Below are 20,885 nucleotides of genomic sequence, written 5' to 3'. Positions count from 1 at the left end.
AATAGGGAAAAGGACCTCTTCAAGGAAAGTGTTTTTCTTTTTCTTTTTTCTTTTTTTTTTAAGTGAAAAACGATATAATCTACATTAAGATGAATGGGTGGGTTAACATCACAATGAGCTAGCAATAATGTGGTTCAAATTCGCCTTTGGTAAGAATCGAACTTAAGACCTCTCATTTACAACTGAAGAGAACTATTGAACCATAGTAATAAGTGGCAAGGAAAGTTAGTAATGAGTGTTTTAAGGTTCCATGTGTACAATGTTTGAGGTAATAAATGACCATTACACAAGGAATGAAATAGTAACCTCCTTTTATAGAAGTGTGGTTGAGATAAGTTATTGCATTGGGTCAATGTGGGATTTAAGAACATTATTGTGTTGTTGACACATGTTTAAAAGTAAGTTGAGGAAATGAGAGTTTTCATCGATTATGAGGTTAGCTGATGATATGTGGAGTTGCTCTGCGCATAATGAAAGTGATCACTCTTTCGATACATAGTTTAAGGGTAAAAAAATTTATCATATCGAATTTGAAGTGTCATCCTATTATTTAATATTTAATATTTAATATATTTCATATAACTCGAAGGCAGTGTTCTTTTTTCTCTAATCAAATAAAAAACTCATTGACTCCAAGTATGTGGGAATGCTAGACGTTTGGTGGCATTTGGTGCGAATCTAAGTGCCAATTGGGGGAGAAGGTTGATTCGAAGGGCGTGGTAATTTCAAAGTCAATCACATATGATACGAAAAACAATATGATTAGATAACGGCATTATAATCTAAAGTCTCCCTCTTGACATGAGAAAATCGTATTAAGAAAAAGTAACTTTTGGTGGTGAACACAGACATGCGAATGGTGCAAGCAAGGATGGAAAAGCAAAAGCTAAGGGCCTATCCCTTGTGGGTTGTGGTCCTTACGTAGGACAACATGTTGGAGAAAAGTTACTGATTCTACACGACAAGACGCACCAAGACACGATAGAAATTTGGACACACCCTCCCTTTAAATCTCTCTTTTAAAAAAGCTGCATCCCTATCTTTTTCCACAACTTGCTGCGTGACTATCTTTTGAGTCGTCGTCTTCCTCGTCAACCCATGCTAGTAAAATATCACAACTTTGTGCTGTAATTCTCGTATTATTCTATTCCTTATGTTGGTAAAATTTTGACATCAACATCGCCGGTGATTTGAAATCACAACCTCCTCATCGACTCATGAACCACAGAAATTTCTATCAATCTTCATCTTACAATTAATGTTTCTCAGAAGATGCATGTTTGCTTGCCTAGCTATGATATCTTTCGTTCTTGCTTTCTTTCTAGAGAAAAGTAGGGTTTTCCTGGCTTGATATATCGATCCCGCTCTCTACCCTAGGCCAGGTTCAAAGTAGTCATCTAATTAAATCATCTCACCATTTGTATTCTAATCATTTCATTACTTGATGACTAATGCAAAATTTAGGAATCTAATCAATAAAGCGGATAGAAATATTGTAGTGCACACAAATGGCATCACTAGCCAGTGGACCATTGCAAGTTGTGCGGTCCCTCTAGCTAGCTCCTCAAGTATTGCATATATAAGCGAGGGAGGAGGATTCTCTACCCTTCTATTTCTGTCATCTTCCATCCTCTCCTCTTACATATTGTTTTTTGTCTCATTATCTCTATAAAAAAATCAATATAAGATGTTGACGTGGTTTAACCGTGACCGTTCAAATATGAGGGCATGGAAGGGTAAAGAGATTAGGAGGGTAGATAATCCTCCTCCAGAAACGAGATGGTGGATAAATAAGTATCAGTATATTAAATAGTCTTGTTGGTAAGAAGATATCCAGTGGGATTGGTTTACTAGCTAGCTTATGATATATTCTTACTAACTACTTCTACCTACTGGCTATCTCACTTATGAATTATGATAGACGTACCAGTAGACTATAATCTACTCAGTGAACACTTGCAAATGACGTTGTCGGTGCATCCTATCACAAGTTTATTTCGTAGTTGGTATACATTTATAAACCTCCAAAGCTGGTTATCTATGAAGAAATTATGAGCTTATATGTTACTCCCATAAAAGCATGATCCACCAGAAGATTTATAAAAAAAAAACTATAAAAATTTGAGGGAGTGACTCGACACCAAATGGAAAAGAAGATATTCAGTAGTAGGTTTTATTTGGAAGTACTTTTATAATAGTTGAAATTATTTTTGGTGAAAATATTTTTTTGAACCAATTCTTTGTAAAAAATTGTAAGTAAATTCTGAAAAAAACACTTGAAGGTCTTTGTGCAAGAAAAGTGATTTTCGAATCCAAGAACATTTTATCTAAAAACGTTTTCAATCATTTTAAAATCACTTATAAATGAGCTCTTAGACAATCAAAATTAACTAAGAGAACTTTTTGGGTTGATTTTTGAATATACAACAAAAGCAAAATGACCAAGTTAATAAGTAAACTTGGTGTGAAACATATTCACATATTAATCACTTGCATAGCTATAGGTTGACTTTGAACGTTAAAGATTAAATCAACAAAATGATACAAAATAGTAAACGGTTGTGCGTGTGTTCAAAGTTCAAACCATTACTGAAATTGCAGGACAATTTTTTTTTTATGTATCCACCTTTTCAACGTGCTTGAAAATGTTCATACCGAGTAATTTACTACTAATTTATGTCGAGGGTTCAAGACCAAATCGATCACGTTGCATGCAGAACTCTCCGATAAAAAGATTCTTAGCATGCTCGATCTGATAATTGTACTGTTTGCATATGGAATTCAACATGAGGTTTCTGGCGATGCAAAAACATTAATATTTGTTTAGCAATTTTTAATAATAAATTGTAACATCCAACTTAAAAATAATAATTGGGGAATAAATGCTATTTATATAAAGCCTTATATGCATACAATGAGACGCACACGCATCATACAACACAAAACCTTCATATTTCAACAACTTTCCCTCATGTTCGGCAGAATATAAATAAATTATCCGCTTTGTACTATATTGAACTTAAGACATCCTAACCTAAAATTAAATATTAATCATGGTATTAACAAAACTGAAGGTCACTTTCCTTCCCTTCAAGCTTCAACCACCAATGACAAATTGTTAGGCCATCTCCAACTGATCCGACCAGAGGGCCAGGGGATCGAAAATAGTCCGAAATGACACGAAAACCGTCTCCAACTGAAGACTATGCCAAATGGCTCTTGGGCCCCACCGGACCACAATTGCATAATCAGGGCAATCGGCTGGCCTGAACCAGCCAACCCCGCACCGATCCATAATTCAAGCCCAACTGCTGCCTGCTAGCTGACGTCATTAAACGACATTAAATAACATTAAGTAACATTAAACAATATTAAACAACATTAAATAATATTAAACTTAAACAACATTACAAAAAACATTTAACAACATAAAACTTAAATGTCTACTCCATGCTTCTTTTGACCCAAAGATGTGCAACAATATCTTGTTGTAGGTACTTGTTTGTGACACGCAAACGTATCATCCTATTGCGCCTCATGTACTCGTTTAACAAGATATTACCAATTCTTGGATCGAAAGACAAATTAGGCCCATCATATATTTTTGCACGATCATTTCTTGACCTATTTGGATCATCTTGGTCGTTATCAGATTCTCCATTAATATATCCATCGCGCTCATCGTCCACAATCATGTTGTGTAATATGATGCACGACATCATGATGGAGTTCAATTTATCTCGACTTCACCCTCTTGCCAGTTCCTTGATGATCTTCAACTGTGCTTGTAGAATACCGAAAACACTCTCAACATCTTTCTGGTATGCCTCTTGGTGTAAGGTAAACCACTTTTTGGTGTCATCCACATGGTTTGGAATTGCTTGGACAAGTGTCACTCATTTTGGGTAGATGACATCGGCCAAATAATACCCCATATTGTACTGACGGCCGTTGATGTAGTAGTCAAGTTGAGATTACATATCGACAAGAAATCCTATTCGAAAAATTATTGAGATTACATATCAACAAGAAATATGAAGAGTTACTCACATATTGACATGTGACACTGGAAATTCAAGACGTAAAATTATTGAGATTCCTTATCGACAAGAAATCTGCAAAATTACTTACATATCGACACAAGGCACTCGAAATCCGAGACGTAAAACACAAGGCACTCGAAATCCGAGACGTAAAATTATTGAGATTCCATCTCGAAAAATTATTGAGGTAGTTTAATTTAAGTAACCATATTAATTTAATTAAAATAATAAATGATGTTTGGCTTATGACCCTTTGGCCCCCTTAGTTGGAGATGAGTTTTTGTCACATGACTATATTTGGCCATAGCCCCTCGGTTGAAGATGGTGTTCATTAAAATATTAATTTCTTTAAAAACTATATAATTAAAATGAGTCATCTGATCTTCCTTCGATTTGAGATGACCTTAATACCAGTGCCAGCTCGATACAAGAGAAACACAATAGTGAAAGGCAAGCAGCAGTAACTTTCCTAAAACCCTAATCCTAACCCTAGTGAAAGGCAACGACAATGACTTTCCTAAACAATTAAGGCACAAATATCACTGCTGAAGTGGAGTCTGCACTGTATTGCTTCAGTCATAAGTAAAAGCACTTTGAAACCGTGTAAGGTCGTTTGTCATAGTCACCCCACATTTTTATAATTTTATTGAAAACCAGCTGCGACTGAACTCTAAAACGCGTCACGTACACGTTCGTAGATAAGCCAAAGCCTCCTTTCTTTCTCCTTCGCACGCCCACTTTCTTTGTTCTAATCTTGCAATCATGCAGTTTTTAAATTTCTAAAAATCCATAAGTTGAAAAATCTTCCTACTCTCGTTTTGGCGCGTTGACAATCGCTGAATTCAATATCAAGCTTTGATTGATACTGAACGAGCGTCCTCATTTGATCACCAACTAGACAATGATCTGAACCGCCCATATTGTTGACATATTGGTCATTTTCTTTTCCGGGGTATCAATCAAGTTGTGCAAACAGTTGGTGAAAAGTATACAATTTGGGGATCTACAAAGACAAGGAAATGAGCTTGATAAAAAATAAAAAAAGACAAGGAAATGAGGTACCGTTTGGTACGTGGGATGAGACAGAACGGAGTGAGACGAAGCATTCTGTCTCACGTTTTATGCGCCTAAAACGGGTGGAATGCGCTCTTCCACATGACGAATTTTTGGTGAATTTTCATTCCGTCCCACCCCCTGAAACGACTCATTCCACATCCGTGAAATACAAAATTATAACATCTCCGTCTCGTTCTTCTTCCTTCTTGTTTCCATCTGAGGGCATCTTTGCTCCCTCTCTACTCCGCCCGTCTTGTCCCGTCCCACTCGCAGAGAAATAGACAAACAAATAAACAATACAATGGAACATGTCTAGAGCTATAACTCTAGCATGGTTTTATATAAGGAAAACTAATGAAAATGGCTTGAAAACTTTGAGTTTTAATGATAAGGACAAAATAAAGGGTAAAGTGAATAGTACCAGGATTGACTTTTTAGTGTAAAAATGTGGTTTTTCGTTAAAGTGAATAGTACCGGGTGCTTTTCGTTAAAGTTCCCTTTATATAACCATGATTAGGCACAAAAAGCTTAAGTTGGCAAAGAATTAGCATGCAAAACTAGACGATTTGTAAATACAACTCGATCAAATTATTTAAAATTACATATGTTAAACAAGTGAAAAATAAGAATTATTTTTTTGTCAACAATGAAAAATAACAAGTTAATCGCAACCTTACGAATTTATCATTTTATTAAGAATGAACGAAATATTGCATGGTAATTTTTCAGATTAATAGAAACAAGAAATTAGGTTTAGTAAATTAAATTAAGGGCATTTCTAGTAAAGTATTTTTTTTGTTTTTGTTTTTTTGTTATTAGTTGTATGGTTATTTGTTTTTTCTCCAATACTTCTTCAATTAACCAAACAAATTCAAAAAACCGAAAACAGAATAAACAAATAGATTTACCAAAAAGGACAAAGAAGCTCACCAAGTTCAAATAAATATAGCAACATAGGATTCCATCTCTAAATTTCACATACCAAAAAAAGGTACCGTCTTTGTCAACTGCCACCACCACATGCGCGTCCGTTGTCCTTTCAAGACAAACAAGCAGTGGCCTGTAGTTCCAGAAGCCCTTTATATAATTGAAAATCTCCAACAAACAAAAGCAGAAGCAAAACGCAGAAGCAGTTTGTTATCCTCAGATATTCATCACTCACTCAGATTCTCCAATTTCCATAACAAAAGCGCTTTTGAACTGAAACTCTCAAACCCCCTTCTTCTTCTTCTTCTTCTTCTCCTCCTCCTCTCTGCTCACACAATTAAAGCCAATCAATTTTTAGAATTTTCAGTGTCCAAATTTAGCCCTCTAAAATTGGTGGGTTCTATTTCTTTTGAAGAAATATTCCAATTTTCTCTTATTTTTTCCTTTCAATCTATACGCGTAGCGAAAGTTGGAGAAGTAATCGATGGGTCTCATTCTCTCAAAAAATATTGTGAATTTGATTTACAATTCTTCGAATTCTCCCGTTTTCTCCAAGAAAAATGGCGGAGATTTCATCCCCATGCAAATTGAGAACATGGTTTCTTTGGTTTCCCGGACCGGAAGACAATTCCAGCGCTATGAAAAAGGTTGCCGCCAAGTTGTAGGGTATGTTTCATATCTCTGTTCTGGTTATTTTCAAATTTACATTTTTGGTTTTGGACCTTTTTCAAAATTCTTGAATCTTCCACCCCTGAACTTATGAAAATCTCAGTTGGGTTTTTGTTAAATGAATGAAAGTTGTGGTCTTTGTGAATAAGTGCATGAATTTAAGAAATTCTCAAGTGGGTTTTTGGTAAAGTTGTGGTCTTCATGATTAGATGCATGAATTATTGTTGTCAATTGTCATGGGTTGATATGGTTGACCTTTTTGTTGGGATTTTGTATGTTTGTAATCTAATTTTTCTTGGGTTAATTTTTGAATCCTGCAGATGCATACCATACAGATATCGGAAAACCGATGAGGAATTGGAAGTTCTTGTGATTAGTTCACAGAAGGGGAAAGGAATGTTGTTCCCAAAGGTGCCAATTTTGTCCAATTTTACAATACAAAACTAGAGAGCATTTGTTTTGGTTTTGTTGCTTTCGTTTTTTTGATTGTCGTTAACGTTTGTGCATTCGCAATGTGATTGATTACAGGGAGGTTGGGAAATGGATGAGTCAATTGAAGAGGCGGCGAAAAGAGAGACGTTTGAGGAAGCTGGTGTGACTGGCCATCTTGAAGTGAGTATCTGCAAATTACCAATAGAGCAATCATGTTCTGTAGCAGTTTAGTTTAATTTTATTGAATCGAATCAAATCGAATCCGTTTACTCATCGATTGTTTGGATGATGTACTTGCAGACTAGATTGGGATCGTGGCGTTACAAGAGCAAAACCCAAGGCACGGTTCATGAGGGCTACATGTTCCCTTTGCTTGTTCAGCAGCAGTTGGAACTTTGGCCCGAGAAAAGTTCCCGAAAACGTGAATGGGTAAGTGGAATTGCAATATACTTTGCTTAATTGTTTCTTCTTCTAAATTGTGTTACATTGGCTGAACTCTATGAAGATTTCTCATTCATAGTACTGTATGTTCTAAATGTATGTTTTTCGTATTTTGTAGGTGACGGTCTCTGAAGCTAGAGAAGCATGTCAAAATTGGTGGATGAAGGAAGCTTTGGAGAAATTAGTTAGTCGACAGCCCCAACCGAAAGGAGAGGAAGGAGAAGCAACTTGTACATAGACAGTCTTAGGCTGGTTGTTATTTCTTTTCGAGTTTTGACGGAGCACAGCGGTGTACGTAGGGAGGAAGTAGTTTTCCAAAAAAGAGAGCTCAGATTAGGAAACAGGATGTCAGATAGAATTGCCTTCGCTGAATCGCAATCGCTGGCATTTCCACAGATTGTGTTCCTCCCATCGTTTCTTCTCGAGTTAAGTCGTCGCCAAAATTTGGACTGGTTGCAAAACTGTACAATGTAGTTGAAGAAGGTCATGTAGAAACAGAACATCATGTAAATTTACAAATTCCATTCTTTCAATTCAATTCATTTTGATTCTTTAATGTGAACTTGAGAATTCTTTGTTCATTTTCTCTCATGAATTTATGTTACTGACTCCTTGTCGATTCTTCAGCCCATGTCGATTATTCAACCCCTTACGTAAGGAAATGATTTTCGCAAACCTTAATCCGAATTAATCCAAGTCAACAACCACTTCATCAAATTGAGTAATGTATGTAGGGAAATGATTTTCGCATACCTCTGTTTATTTTTTATTTTTGTCACGGAAATCACTTCTTTAAGCTTCGATCAAAGAATGAAGACCGATGGCATTGCCTTTGTCACCGTGGAAATTAGAATAGGAGGGAAAATGGTAGTGTTAGACGGTATCTGGGGAGCAAGAGAACTATAGAAGTGGACAAGTGACTTGGGTTGTTATAGGAACAAAGTAAAACCACAAACGAATTTTGAAGACATGTCAACCCATATTAACCTTGTCGTCAACACATATTGTAACACATAAGCTATTCGAGAAGGTCATTCTTCAAACGTGTTCAATAATACATGTTATGTGTAAGTTTATCCTCACACAACGGAAAAACTCAATCATATACATGTCCTTATATTTGCGATGAATACTGAGAAAGATCCACTGTTCATTCAATGAAAGGGTTCAGATCTGAAATTAATTTCCCGTTCGTGTGGAGTATGGATCAGTCTCTTTGCCTGCATAGCCTGTTTTTTATGAACCAAAGATTACAAATTGTCCACTTTTCCTCATCTGTTAAAAAAAAGATGCAGCAACAAGAAACAAGATGCATGTCGAAAAAGACTGCAAGCGATGTGGTAACCTCGACATGGACCAACCATGTCATGAGTCATGACAGAATGCATTTGCTGGTTCAAGTTTATGGAGTCACCAACTTCTTTCGCTGGTGTTAGGCCGAGCTGCCTACAGGAGAAAGATGGTTCCACTGAAGCCCTCTATAATATACAAATGTATGTATCTCTATTGTTCCTTTACATTTCTTCTAAATCCCACATTCAGTGCTTAATTTTCTGCACGTTGTGTTTAAGTAAAGGCCGGGAGATAAACAGCGAAGTGACATGTGTAGAATTATCAGAAAGACGGGCCATACGGCCGACCCACTTCCAACAACACCGATACTGTCCCCAATTTGATAATTACCACTTGCACAATCCGTCAGATGTAAGATTTTATCACAAAAGGCCTTGATATTAGTTAAAGTGGGATTATGATATTTAAACTATTACTTTTCTTTTTTGTATGGCCGATGTGGGATTCAACAACATGAACCAAACGTTACAAGAGCACCTAGCTCTAGTTGTCGTAGATTTGAGTCTTTTGATCTTAGGTGGAATTTCTGGGAGAGTAGCGTCGGAGACATGTTTATCCGAGTAGGTAGCATATGACTGATACTTTTGGATGAGTCCTCCTGCATTTTTCACATGCTGCAACTCAACTGAAGGATTATGTGATTGACTTGTTTACACTCACTGGGCTGCTGGTTGGGACTTGGTAGTGTCGATACTTTCCTTTGTTTGTTTTGGTCTCACCCTACTTCACGATAGTCCTTCCCAACCTAAGAGCTATACTAATAGCCCAACTGAAATTTCTTTCCTCCCTCACAGAAAAGAAAACAAAAACAAAAACCGTTGATACAAATGCTGCTCAATTTATAACACGGCGGATACGGCGGCAGAAGAACAAGATTGAGCAAGCTTTGAGTTAAAGTGAAAACTTGCAAGTTCATAAAAAAAAAAAAAAAAAAGAGCCTTTCATATGATCAGTTCACAAATGGATCACAAAAGGTCAATTATGCCCCACTATTTTGATGCTCTAGTAGGGTAAAACAGACTTTCTGCCTCAATGTTGTTTGTCGTATGTGAAAATATTTGCCAATTGGGGTCCAAACTTTTGTTCATTCCGACTTCTGACAGTCTGACCATCTTCTACTTCTTCTTCAGCGTAATCCCTAAACCCTAAAACCTCTGCAAAACCCCCAAACCCTCCTAATCTCCATCGAACCATCTCCACCGTCCATTTTCAATCTCAAAAACCGAAGTATGCCCGTACTCCAAACCACCTGCACCTCCAATTTCCTGCCAAATCCCAACTCCGCGGTTCCACTTCCGCCCTATTCTTTGAGCTGCTCCGCCCTCAGCTCCGCCGCTTCTACATTCTTCGCCAGAAGTAAAAACCCAATCTTCCAACCCAATTCCGCTTCTTTCCTCCGCGCCAATCCCCCGCGCGGGGCTCGTTTGGCCATCAGAGCCGCCGGAACCGATTACTATAAGACTCTCAACGTCCCCAGAACCGCCACGCTGCAGGAGATCAAGTCCGCTTATCGAAATCTCGCCCGAAAGGTTAGCTACTTCTTATTGCTAATGTCACAATGCGTGTTATTTGCCTAGAAATTGAAGCCAAAGAAAAGATTTTTACAAGTTTGAAGTTGGATAGTTCGAAACCCAATTTAGCACTGTAAGCTAAGCTGGTTTTAAGCTGCTTGATATGCTCGAAAGGGTTGCGGTTAGCGAAAGCTTTAGATTTTTCGTCCGGAAGGCGGTGATTTTGGTGTTAATTATGTTGTAATTAGGCATGATAGGGGAGATGATATAATATAATCCCAGTTTAAGGTGAATTGAAATTTGATGTCGGAAATGTTGTAACTTGGAGCAGTATCATCCGGACAAGGGCGGTGGAGCTGAGGACAAGTTCAAAGAGATTAGTGCTGCATATGAGGTGTTACAATTTACGATTTCTAGTTTTTCTTCTTCAATGTTGCTGCATTGTCATTTTTCTCTTCGTCTTCGCATTTCCGTTGTTCTTTTGGTATCAATTTTCAGTACAAGATGGTTTTTTTTTTCATTCATTTATCATCATTTATTGATTTGACTGTTGTTCTATGAACCCATCATTCATATTCTAATGAAGAATCTTTGTAGGTCCTATCAGATGATGGGAAAAGGTCTTTATACGATCGCTTTGGTGAAGCAGGTTTACAGGGAGACTATGGTTCCTCAACCATGGGTCCATCAGGGGTAAGATCTTCTTGGTCTTCTGAGTAATACAGACACGGGAACATGTATTGTACTTAATAATTTAATTTTGGTTGCTTTTCTAGTGAAGGAAATAACTATTTTAACTGCATGCTAATGGAACCATCAACGTTCAATAGGTGGATCCTTTTGACATTTTTGATACATTCTTTGGAGGTTCGGATGGGATGTTTGGAGGAAGGGGTGAATCAGGAGGCATGAACTTCAATTTCAGCAACAGGGGAAACCAGGGTCTTGACATTCGGTAACTGTCTAGCGGCACTCGTACTGTTGAATTATCTTTATGAAGGCACATAAATTTATGTTTTATTGGCTTTTCTTTTAACTTTCATGTTGCAGGTACGATCTGTATTTGAGCTTTGAAGAATCCATTTTTGGGGTACAGAGAGAAATCCAAGTTTCTTGTGTTGAGACATGTGATGACTGCGGTGGAACAGGTGCTAAATCTGATAAAGGCATAAAATCATGTACTGGTTGTGGAGGAAGAGGAGGGGTGATGAAAACTCAGAAAACACCATTTGGAATGATTTCGCAGGTAAACAGACCTGTTATAACATTAAAAGTCATTGAAACCGCATTAAGTCCAGTTAGGCCATCTCCAATCGAAAGGGCTAAAGGTCCAAAAGCTGGCCTGATTTGCCCAAAAACTTATCTCCAACCGATGGCTAGCCTATAATTATGTGGAGCCCACCAGGCCATTACTTAGCCAAAGGGGCATTAGGCTGGCCAAATGTAGCCCCTCTTAGCCCTTTTTTGATGCCCAGCTCCTCAAATGCAATAATTGATTCAAATTCAACAGTTAGATTTAAAAACATCCAAAGTTAGTTTAATCAAATTAACCAATAAATTTAAAGTATAAACTTAAAACTAATAAATTATTAAGGGGGCTATGTTTAGCCCATCCGGTTGGAGATGGTGTTTGAGTATGGCCTGACATTGGTCATTTAAAAATAATTTTTTGTAGGTCTATAATTCAAGACGGGTTTATATTTAGCCCTTTCGGTTGGAGATGGTCTTATGCATAAATTTTCTTAGCCTCATAACATAGACACCGTAGATTTCTTTCTTCCTATCATCCTTTCAAGATTACACTATACGTCTTAGAGATGTGCTTCATAGATGATATTTTTTTATTAATAGGTATCAACCTGCTCAAAGTGTGGTGGTGATGGTAGAATAATCACTGATCCTTGCCAAAGATGCAGTGGCAAAGGACAAGTGCAGTCAAAAAGAGCTATGAGCGTAAGCATTCCAGCCGGTGTTAATGATGGAGCCACAATGCAAATTCAAGGGGAGGGGAATTTGGATAAGAAAAGGTTTATACACAGTTCCAATTTAAGCATACGTCAAATATGTTTTGCTCATATAGTCTAGTTGTTGATTTCTGTCCTAAGTGGTTGTTAATCCAATGCGATTGAAAACAATCTACCTTTACGACGGATACAAATTCCAAATAAAACACCAACGTTTTCTGATCTCTACCCATGGCATGCACTTTTATGTTACACCTTTTTAGAATTTGTGTGATTATACTTGTTCACGAGTGTTGCTGTATGTGACTTGATAATAAGGCAAGCTCTGCGCTAATTTCTTTGTCATCTGCATTTGGCAGGGGTAAAGTTGGAGATGTCTACATAGTACTCCATGTAGATGAAAAGGCTGGAATTCGAAGAGATGGTCTCAATCTGTACTCAAAAATCAATATTGATTATACCGAAGCCATTTTAGGGACCGTTATAAAGGTAATCCTAGCTTTATCTCTCAGTGAGGGTCTATGAATATCAATGTTCTATTATTTGGTATAAGTTGTATGACATGGAAATTGTGATATAACGTCAGGTTGAAACTGTTGAAGGCTTGAAAGAGCTTCAGATTCCTTCTGGAATTCAGCCTGGAGAGACGGTAAAGTTGCGACGCATGGGGGTTCCAGACATCAACAGACCTTCTTCTCGAGGAGATCATCATTTTACTGTCAATGTTCTGATCCCAAAGATAATCAGGTTGGTATCCTTAAACTATGTTATGCTCCCTTCTTTCCTATAATTTAAACTTTTTAGTTGAACTTGGCATCCAGCTTGATATCCCAATACCTTGCATTTTGTTCTTCGTTGGAATTTATTGTAATTTTAATGACAGTGATAAGGAACGTGCGCTTGTCGAAGAACTGGCTTCGCTTAAAGCATCTAGAGAAGGTCATTCAGCTGCTTCTAAAGGCACCGGTATAGGTTTCGTACTCTTATCAACATCTATCTAGTTGAAAAACCGTAGTAGGATTAATTTCATGCTTATTTCAGGGATACGAGATAGGAACTTTGGCAAGCATAGAACCAATGCGTCAAGCCAGGCAACTAAACGTTCTGCATCCCTGTGGGACTCGATAAAGGGCGTGTTGGGGTATGCCTCAGTCGAGTTCTTTTCTATATGTTCTGAACTCATCTTGCATACACACTAGCCTCTCTTAACCATTTGCTCATTTCGCAGGAAGAGGCAGTCGGGAGAGGGATTTGCATCAGTCAGCGTGGACAGGCCACCGTTATTATGGGGCTCATTCCAGCCGGATCCGTTGCATATGGCATCAATTTTTACAGTTTTAGTCGTAACTTGTATTTGTACCGTCATGGGAAAGACCGGTAACCTCACTTTATTACAGCAAAAAGATGGTTCTCCTCGCACTCGTAGAACAAAAAAAGAACGTTGTTGATAGAAATACAAAGTCCTGACGTTGCTAGCTATAATGTAGTTTTTACATACAACGTTATACATTGGATTTTAGGATTTGCCCTGCAATCTACGTCCTTTCCTCTCTCGTCCAACTGTATTTCATGGTCTTGATTGTCGAGAAAAATTTCGGATATCATCTAGTCTTTACGAGGAGAGTGATTTGAGCTCGGAATACACTGAGACGACACACTAATCAACTCTAGTTCTTGTGATGTACATAATAGTGGAGAAGTTTGTGTGTCGTGTACACGGCGACTGGTGTACTATTCTTTGTTTATGGAGTGAAATATACGTAAAAGTCACTCTCCTATAATTATTTGAGTGAAACAGTAACATCATGACGTGACGGTGTCCCAAAGACCCTAAAAAATTAGTCAAAATAGTGCGCGGGGTGATTTTACGGGCTGATCCAGGTGGACCTCGACCCGAGCCCAAGTTCAATTGACAAAAACCCTAAAGGGTGACCCATGCAACAGCTGACGCAAGTGCTTCTTCTAGGGTTTTACTGAGAGGCCGCGTCTGCTCCACTGCAGAGTCATCTCCATACGAACCCGCCGTCGCCATGGTACCTCTCTCTCTCTATATCTCTCTCTCACAACAATATTAATCATATATTTACTGCTTCTGTGTTTGATTTTCCAATGTGAGTCTGTTAGTATTTAGTGGTTATGAGATGATTGCTGTTGTTCTTTGCTTTAATCTTGTGGGTTAAACTTGGGATTTGTGTTAAGATTATAGTCTGATTGTATGATGGATGCGATATTTGAATCGTCGAAAAAAATTGGCATAAGCTTGTTTTGGTCTAGCTCAGAAGAAAATGTAACAATTGAAGCTGTAGGTGTTTTTCCTATGGATGACTATCGAGTGCCCGAAATAGAAAATGGGTGTCCGGGATTTCACGGTGGTCCGGTACCCACTGTGGAACCGGAGCACATTGGGTTTTGCTTGTGATCGAGTACTCAATAAGTATGAAGATACCCAACTGCCACTGTTGCCTCCATTAGTCACGCCTTGGATCATGAATGCCTCTTGGACTGCAAAGTTACGTATCTGACAATGAACTGCGCGAAGTCCGCTTCATTGTGTTTGGGATGATTTGTGAAGTGTGTTCTGATTTTTGAATATGGTTATTAGATTGTTGTGTCTAAGTTATTCTTGCTCTGCACACGTCGTGTAAAACCGTTCTTTTGTGATTATTTTGGTGTTGGTTAGTAATTTCTTATGCTGCGTCCTGTAATTGGGTTTTTTGTTTTTTTGTTTTTCTCAGATTGCATAATCCCTGTTGTAGTTTGTGTTTCTGTGTGATTTGTTTGATAATGGATCGTTACAAATGTGGTAATGTGTTAGGTGAACGTTCCCAAAACAAAGAAGACCTACTGCAAGAGCAAGGAGTGCAAAAAGCACACCTTGCACAAGGTTACCCAATACAAGAAAGGAAAGGATAGCCTTGCTGCTCAGGGAAAGAGGCGTTATGATCGTAAGCAGTCAGGTTATGGAGGTCAGACCAAACCAGTGTTCCACAAGAAGGTAAAGCATTGAGTTCTTACCCCCTTTTCTTACTGGGAATAAATAAAGAATAAATGAAAACCAAATGTCTAGATATTTCTTTTTCCGCAGATTGATTTCTCTGTTCTTATTGTTTGTTTTCTCAATGATGATCACGTTTAACTTTATAAACAGGCAAAAACTACCAAGAAGATTGTTCTGAGGCTCCAATGCCAGGGTTGCAAGCATGTGTCCCAGCACCCGATCAAGGTTAGTGTATTGTGTGTGCAATTTGCTCGTTTTTGTGTATAACCGTGATTTTCGCTAATGGTTGGTTGTTATCACTGATTTCTGCAGAGGTGCAAGCATTTCGAGATTGGTGGAGACAAGAAGGGGAAGGGAACCTCTCTTTTCTAAATCTACCACTTCCAACAGATTTTGTGTTACTTTTCTATCTTGTTGGAGCTTTAAAGCAAATATCATGGTTTTAATTATCCGTGTTATTAGGTTTCTGTTAAACATCAGATTGTTCTTGACGATCTTTTCCCTGCTTTAAATTGATGTTAGAGTTTCTGTTTGAAATTGATATGGCATTTCGATCTTTTCTTTCATTTCGTTTCGTTATCATGGGATTAGGAGTTGATGGCTATATAAACCCTAGTTCTTTGCTGTAACTTTCAGATTTCAGATCAGTTAAACTATTGAGTTTTAGTCAATCTGGTGGATTCCAGAGATTGTGTTTTTGGTGTGTTTTCAGTTTTAGAAGCTCGTCTAAGGCTTTTCTGATTATTCCGCTGCGTTCGTCAATGTTGCTGTATATCAACTAATCGGGTAATGCTAGGAAGATTAAATTCTGTATATCAAATGATATGGATGTTGATGATTGAATTATTACTAAAGTGTTGATTAACATACTTATTTTCTATTAGCGACACATTATTTGGTTTGCAAATTTGGTCTTCCTAGCATTATCTTTACTAATCACCAGCATGGTGTGACGAGAGCTTTGTATTTGTATTTCTAGCTATCTCCTCCCCTTCTCTGGAACCCGCCCATCAAAACACTGTATGAACTTTGAAAAACCCAGGAAAACCAACCCCCACGGCGCCGCCCCGCCCCGCCCCCTTCTCAATTCACCAAAAACACCACCGAAATGCATTCCCAGCTTTCCCTTTCTCTCTTCTACCTGCTGGTTTTGCTCCCCATTGCAAAACCAGATTTGGGTTCTGACTGTGCCGCCCTGCTAGCGCTGTGCTCTGCTGTCGGTGGCAAAACCGTGCTCTGGAAGGTCAGCCAGTCCAGCCTATGGAGAGAATTTTCAGTGTGTTCGGAATATGGATGCATGCACCATATGTTATTATACAAGTTGAGATACGGTCGAGCAAAAAAACACTTCCCTGATAATAACATATGGCTAACTCCTGCTAGTTCGGGCACATTTAAAAATCTTTTCAGTCTATGTTCATGAAATGGCGATGTACGCCAGAAATATTAAATTCCCCAACAACGAAAAATAATAGTCGGAGGACCCGAATCTTTTCGGCTCCAACACACCACTTTATTCATACAAAGGTTTATGTTTTTATGATCACAATGGTAGGGCTTCCATTTGGATATAACGTGCAGGCTAATGTGACTGTTTGTGCTAATGATAAAACAACTAAACAAGGTCTTTGAATTTAAATTCTTTTTGCGTTCGAACTAAATTGGCCCACTTAGTAAAGCAAATGCAGACGAATTGGATCTGTGCTTTGCAAAGGCAAAGCAATTTGTAGTGTGTATCAGATAAAGGGATAATTTGATGTATACCAACTAATCACCAGCATGGTGTGACCTTGCTCTGTACTATAAAAATGAGAAAAACTTGTGTAGGGTCACTTAAACCATGCCATTCGTAGTGCCACTCTTGTATTTGATACCACCCGACCTACATTTATTGTAACAAGGTCATTCAAATCATGTCATTCGTAGTGCACTTCTTATAAATTTTGGATCGCTCACTTTTGGTTCAATCTTAGGCAAGAAAGTTGTCCTAGTTGGTAGAGATTATCAAAGTTTTCAAATAACTGTGCAAAACTTTTACAGGAATATAGAATCAAATATATGCTCTAAAAAATAACTTAAACGATAAGAGACTTATAACTCAAGTGATTAAGCATATGTACTCGTACACCCGAGGTAGTGTGTTCAGTTTTCTTCTTCCAATGTCCCTAGTAATCCAAAAAGGAAAAGAATTCATGGGAAGTGGAGAGGACGGCCTTCAATATCATAAGCCAAAAAAAGCTAGCTACAAAAGTAAAGATGGTATCATTTTCCTCGGTCTTTTTCTCTCCCCTCTAAATCTTCTTCCCTTCCCTCTTTTCTTCTCTCATTTTCCTCTTTGTTTTTCTTTCTTTATAAAGAAGTCAACACATGATATTTACGTGGCTAAATCATGAACGTTCAAATAAGAAGAGACTGAAGGGGAGGGAAAACGGAAGAGGAGAGAACCGGATCCATCAGAAAATGCTGTCGACCATGACCAAAATGTGTAGATTGACAGATGGTCTCATGATTTCTCAGTTAATGCCAACTATATTTTGAGGGGTTACCTTTTCTTGTGAATAAACTTGAGCTGTCTTTTTCTCAGTCTTCCTCCCAAAATTCACACTTTCTTGAAAAATGTATAATTAATCTAACCAACCTAATTAAATCTGACTAACCTAATTAGTCGTAACTGATTAATTAAGCAAACCATAAGCATGAAAAGAGATGTTTGTTTGTTGAGTATTGAAATGCAAGTAAGCTCCCATAAAATGGAGCTTTATTTTCTTACAAAGTAATTAACCCTCCTAGTCACTACGGGGATGCTAGCAATGTTCTCATTTAGACTTTCTAATTGTATATTCTCATTTTTCTCTATAATTCTTTAACGTTGTTTGATGATTAAAATTGTCTATCATCTAGGTCACCCCTTAAAAATCAATCCTACAAAAAAAAAAAAAAACACACACACACACACACAACATCAATCGTTTAACCATTTGATTAGTGTTGTCTAAATTTACTTCTATTTAACTAAAAATATGGTCCTATTTATTATTGGATAATAATTTGATGGTCCCGTTTATATCAAAAAAATCCACTTTAGAAGTTTGCATAGATGATCTTTAATGTATGACCTAAAAAATTGATAGTTTCCATCATCATACAACATTGCAGGATTGTTAAAAACAATAGAAAGGGTAGAAGAACTCTCATCGAGAAGATTGCTAACATTTCTCATTACTTGTTAGTCGTTTATGGTTAATCATGCAAGAAAGTAACTGCAGCTAGCTAGCTGTACATATATGACTTAATGTGTCGTAAACATATATGCGTAGTATTTACCAACTAATTAAATCAAAGGATTGCGGTTTTCTTTGTTTAATTAAATCAAAAGATTGCGGTTTTCTTTGTTTCGGACCAACAGCCTCAACTAATTCAGTAGAAGAAATGTACACGTACAGCGCTACGTGCAAGAAATATGCAAATATCGATCAATATTGTGGCCTCCCAATCAGATATCAGATGGGAGATAGCAGATAGGAATTTAATAAGCTGATCAAATGGCAATGCAGATCTCTCTCTCTCTCTTTCTTTCTTTCTTTCTTTCTTTCTTTCTTTCTTTCTTTCTTTCTTTCTTTCTTTCTTTCTGCATGTGTTGGTGTTTTTGTGTTTGTGTGTGTGTGTGTGTGTGTGTGTGTGTGAGAGAGAGAGAGAGAGAGAGATGCCGACACAGGGAAAGCATGCAACATGAATTTTGGCTTTCCAAGTGAGGTTCCTTCTGTAAACAAACAGCTACGTAATTTCTGTGTCATTATTCTTAGCTGTGAGGAACTTGGCTGTGTTGGCCCTCCTTTTATAATATACATTCCAATATTCGATAGTTACGTGCCTTCAAGAAAGTGCATGGACGTCTTCCTCCCTGTATAAATATACGAGAAGCTTTCCAAGGCGTATCTCGTTTTACTGCTATATAAATAGGAATATCGACAACTTATCAAACACTATGTACCACCAATATATCGATACATTATATCAACATGATATTGACTCGGTATTAAGAATATGAATATCATATCAACATGTAGTTGGCTATTTTCTATTGATTAACATCTAGTCGTTGCCTAATACTTGGTGGATAATTGGTTCTCTTAGTTTCCTGTGTGTCAATACATACACAGTTCATGGATAAAATAGTGATGAGAAGTTAAAGTGCATGCATCCCTCTCCCACCGCACCTTCCATAAAAAGTGTTTGTTAGATAGATGGTCCTACTCTCCTACTCGAATACGATTTCAACAGCTCTGCCTGGCGATCCAATACAAAAATGTACATAGTTTTTCTATAATAATAATAATAAATAAAACACCCACCGATTGTTATTTGTTATTGATTATTAATCATTTTTTTTCTTCTAAAAATTGAGTCAGTTGGTGACTTCATCATAGCATTCAGTTTTTTTGGAGACCGAAAAGACTCAATGAGACATTTTAGTCTCTTCTAACCACTATCGTATATTTCACAAACACCATGAATGGAAGTTATTGATTTATTAATCGACGACTCGTACTAAGAATACCAACAAATGTACAATAGATTAATCTAAAACTTATTGTCTTCATATTCTTTAATTAACTATATTCGAAAATTCGATTCATAAAGCCAGTATCCAGTCCAACTAAGAATATCTCATACAATATAGGGTGGCCGCAGAAGCTCTTATACATAAATAAGAATCTTTTATAAGGAAGAAGATTATAAGAAGTTTCCTTCCAAGTAATAATCTAGCACAAAGTCACTGGATATTAAACCAGTATTAAGGATAGGTGGGAAAATGTTTTTGGATTGTCAGTTAGGTTAATCATTCGTTTCTTTATTCTTATATCAAATGATTATCAAACAAGTTTTAACAATACTCTTTTATATCAATTATTAGCGGCAAACTCTTATCTCAAATGACATTAAGGTGCAGAAAAGCTAGCTATAGATTTTGATTAAAGTTACGGAAAATAATACAAAATTTAATTGACCATTACGACAACTACACAAGATATCATTTGGAATATGTGTGGATCCATATATAATTCAAAATATATTACCTACAAATTAAATAATTGAGTTGGTAGATATACGGTCTTAATCAAAATTTAATTATTTCAACACCAAATTATAAAATTAGTGTTTTCTTAACATATATATATATATATTCGAACGTGGACCTGTGTATATATATATATATGTATTGTATATCGTCCCATCACTCCAACGCTATGATTCGTCGGTGGCTCTTGCGGCAATCATGTCAGTGCATCCGACGGCTCACAGTGACCAAAACCAGTTCATACGTATCAGGATTAATCTGTTTTACATCACCAGCAAGTGTTCATTAAGAATTAGCACCTCTAATTGAATTTATAACAGCATGTAGCACAATACAAAAACAAGGCCGACTCCAGCCAATCAACAAGGCAAATTCTTTTTTCTTTTGTGAGATATTTATTTACTTGCAAAA

At 37.2% G+C, this 20,885-nt stretch overlaps 3 protein-coding genes across 3 annotated transcripts; all 3 read left to right on the top strand.

Annotated features, from left to right (window-relative positions):
• Positions 1 to 6,203: 6,203 nt before the first annotated feature.
• On the top strand, positions 6,204 to 8,130 carry LOC126599362 (nudix hydrolase 17, mitochondrial-like). The gene is made up of 5 exons (XM_050265724.1): positions 6,204 to 6,692; positions 7,016 to 7,106; positions 7,224 to 7,307; positions 7,428 to 7,556; positions 7,687 to 8,130. Exons 1-5 carry the CDS (start codon positions 6,511 to 6,513, stop codon positions 7,804 to 7,806), a joined length of 606 nt encoding a protein of 201 aa, XP_050121681.1. The 5' UTR covers positions 6,204 to 6,510; the 3' UTR covers positions 7,807 to 8,130.
• Positions 8,131 to 10,009: 1,879 nt separating this feature from the next.
• LOC126599360 (uncharacterized) lies at positions 10,010 to 13,949 on the top strand. The gene is made up of 11 exons (XM_050265722.1): positions 10,010 to 10,450; positions 10,764 to 10,826; positions 11,030 to 11,125; positions 11,263 to 11,387; positions 11,483 to 11,678; positions 12,284 to 12,459; positions 12,756 to 12,885; positions 12,983 to 13,143; positions 13,280 to 13,362; positions 13,438 to 13,537; positions 13,625 to 13,949. The coding sequence occupies exons 1-11, from the start codon at positions 10,151 to 10,153 to the stop codon at positions 13,842 to 13,844; spliced, it is 1,650 nt and encodes a 549-aa protein (XP_050121679.1). The 5' UTR covers positions 10,010 to 10,150; the 3' UTR covers positions 13,845 to 13,949.
• A 323-nt stretch (positions 13,950 to 14,272) lies between these two features.
• Positions 14,273 to 16,065, top strand: LOC126599363 (60S ribosomal protein L44). Its single transcript, XM_050265726.1, has 4 exons — positions 14,273 to 14,429; positions 15,212 to 15,391; positions 15,545 to 15,619; positions 15,707 to 16,065. The coding sequence occupies exons 1-4, from the start codon at positions 14,427 to 14,429 to the stop codon at positions 15,764 to 15,766; spliced, it is 318 nt and encodes a 105-aa protein (XP_050121683.1). The 5' UTR covers positions 14,273 to 14,426; the 3' UTR covers positions 15,767 to 16,065.
• The last annotated feature ends 4,820 nt before the right edge of the window (positions 16,066 to 20,885 follow it).

Source organism: Malus sylvestris, chromosome 14, assembly GCF_916048215.2.
Source record: "Malus sylvestris chromosome 14, drMalSylv7.2, whole genome shotgun sequence".
Lineage (NCBI taxonomy): Eukaryota > Viridiplantae > Streptophyta > Magnoliopsida > Rosales > Rosaceae > Malus > Malus sylvestris.
This window is presented reverse-complemented; position numbering and strand designations above follow the sequence as displayed.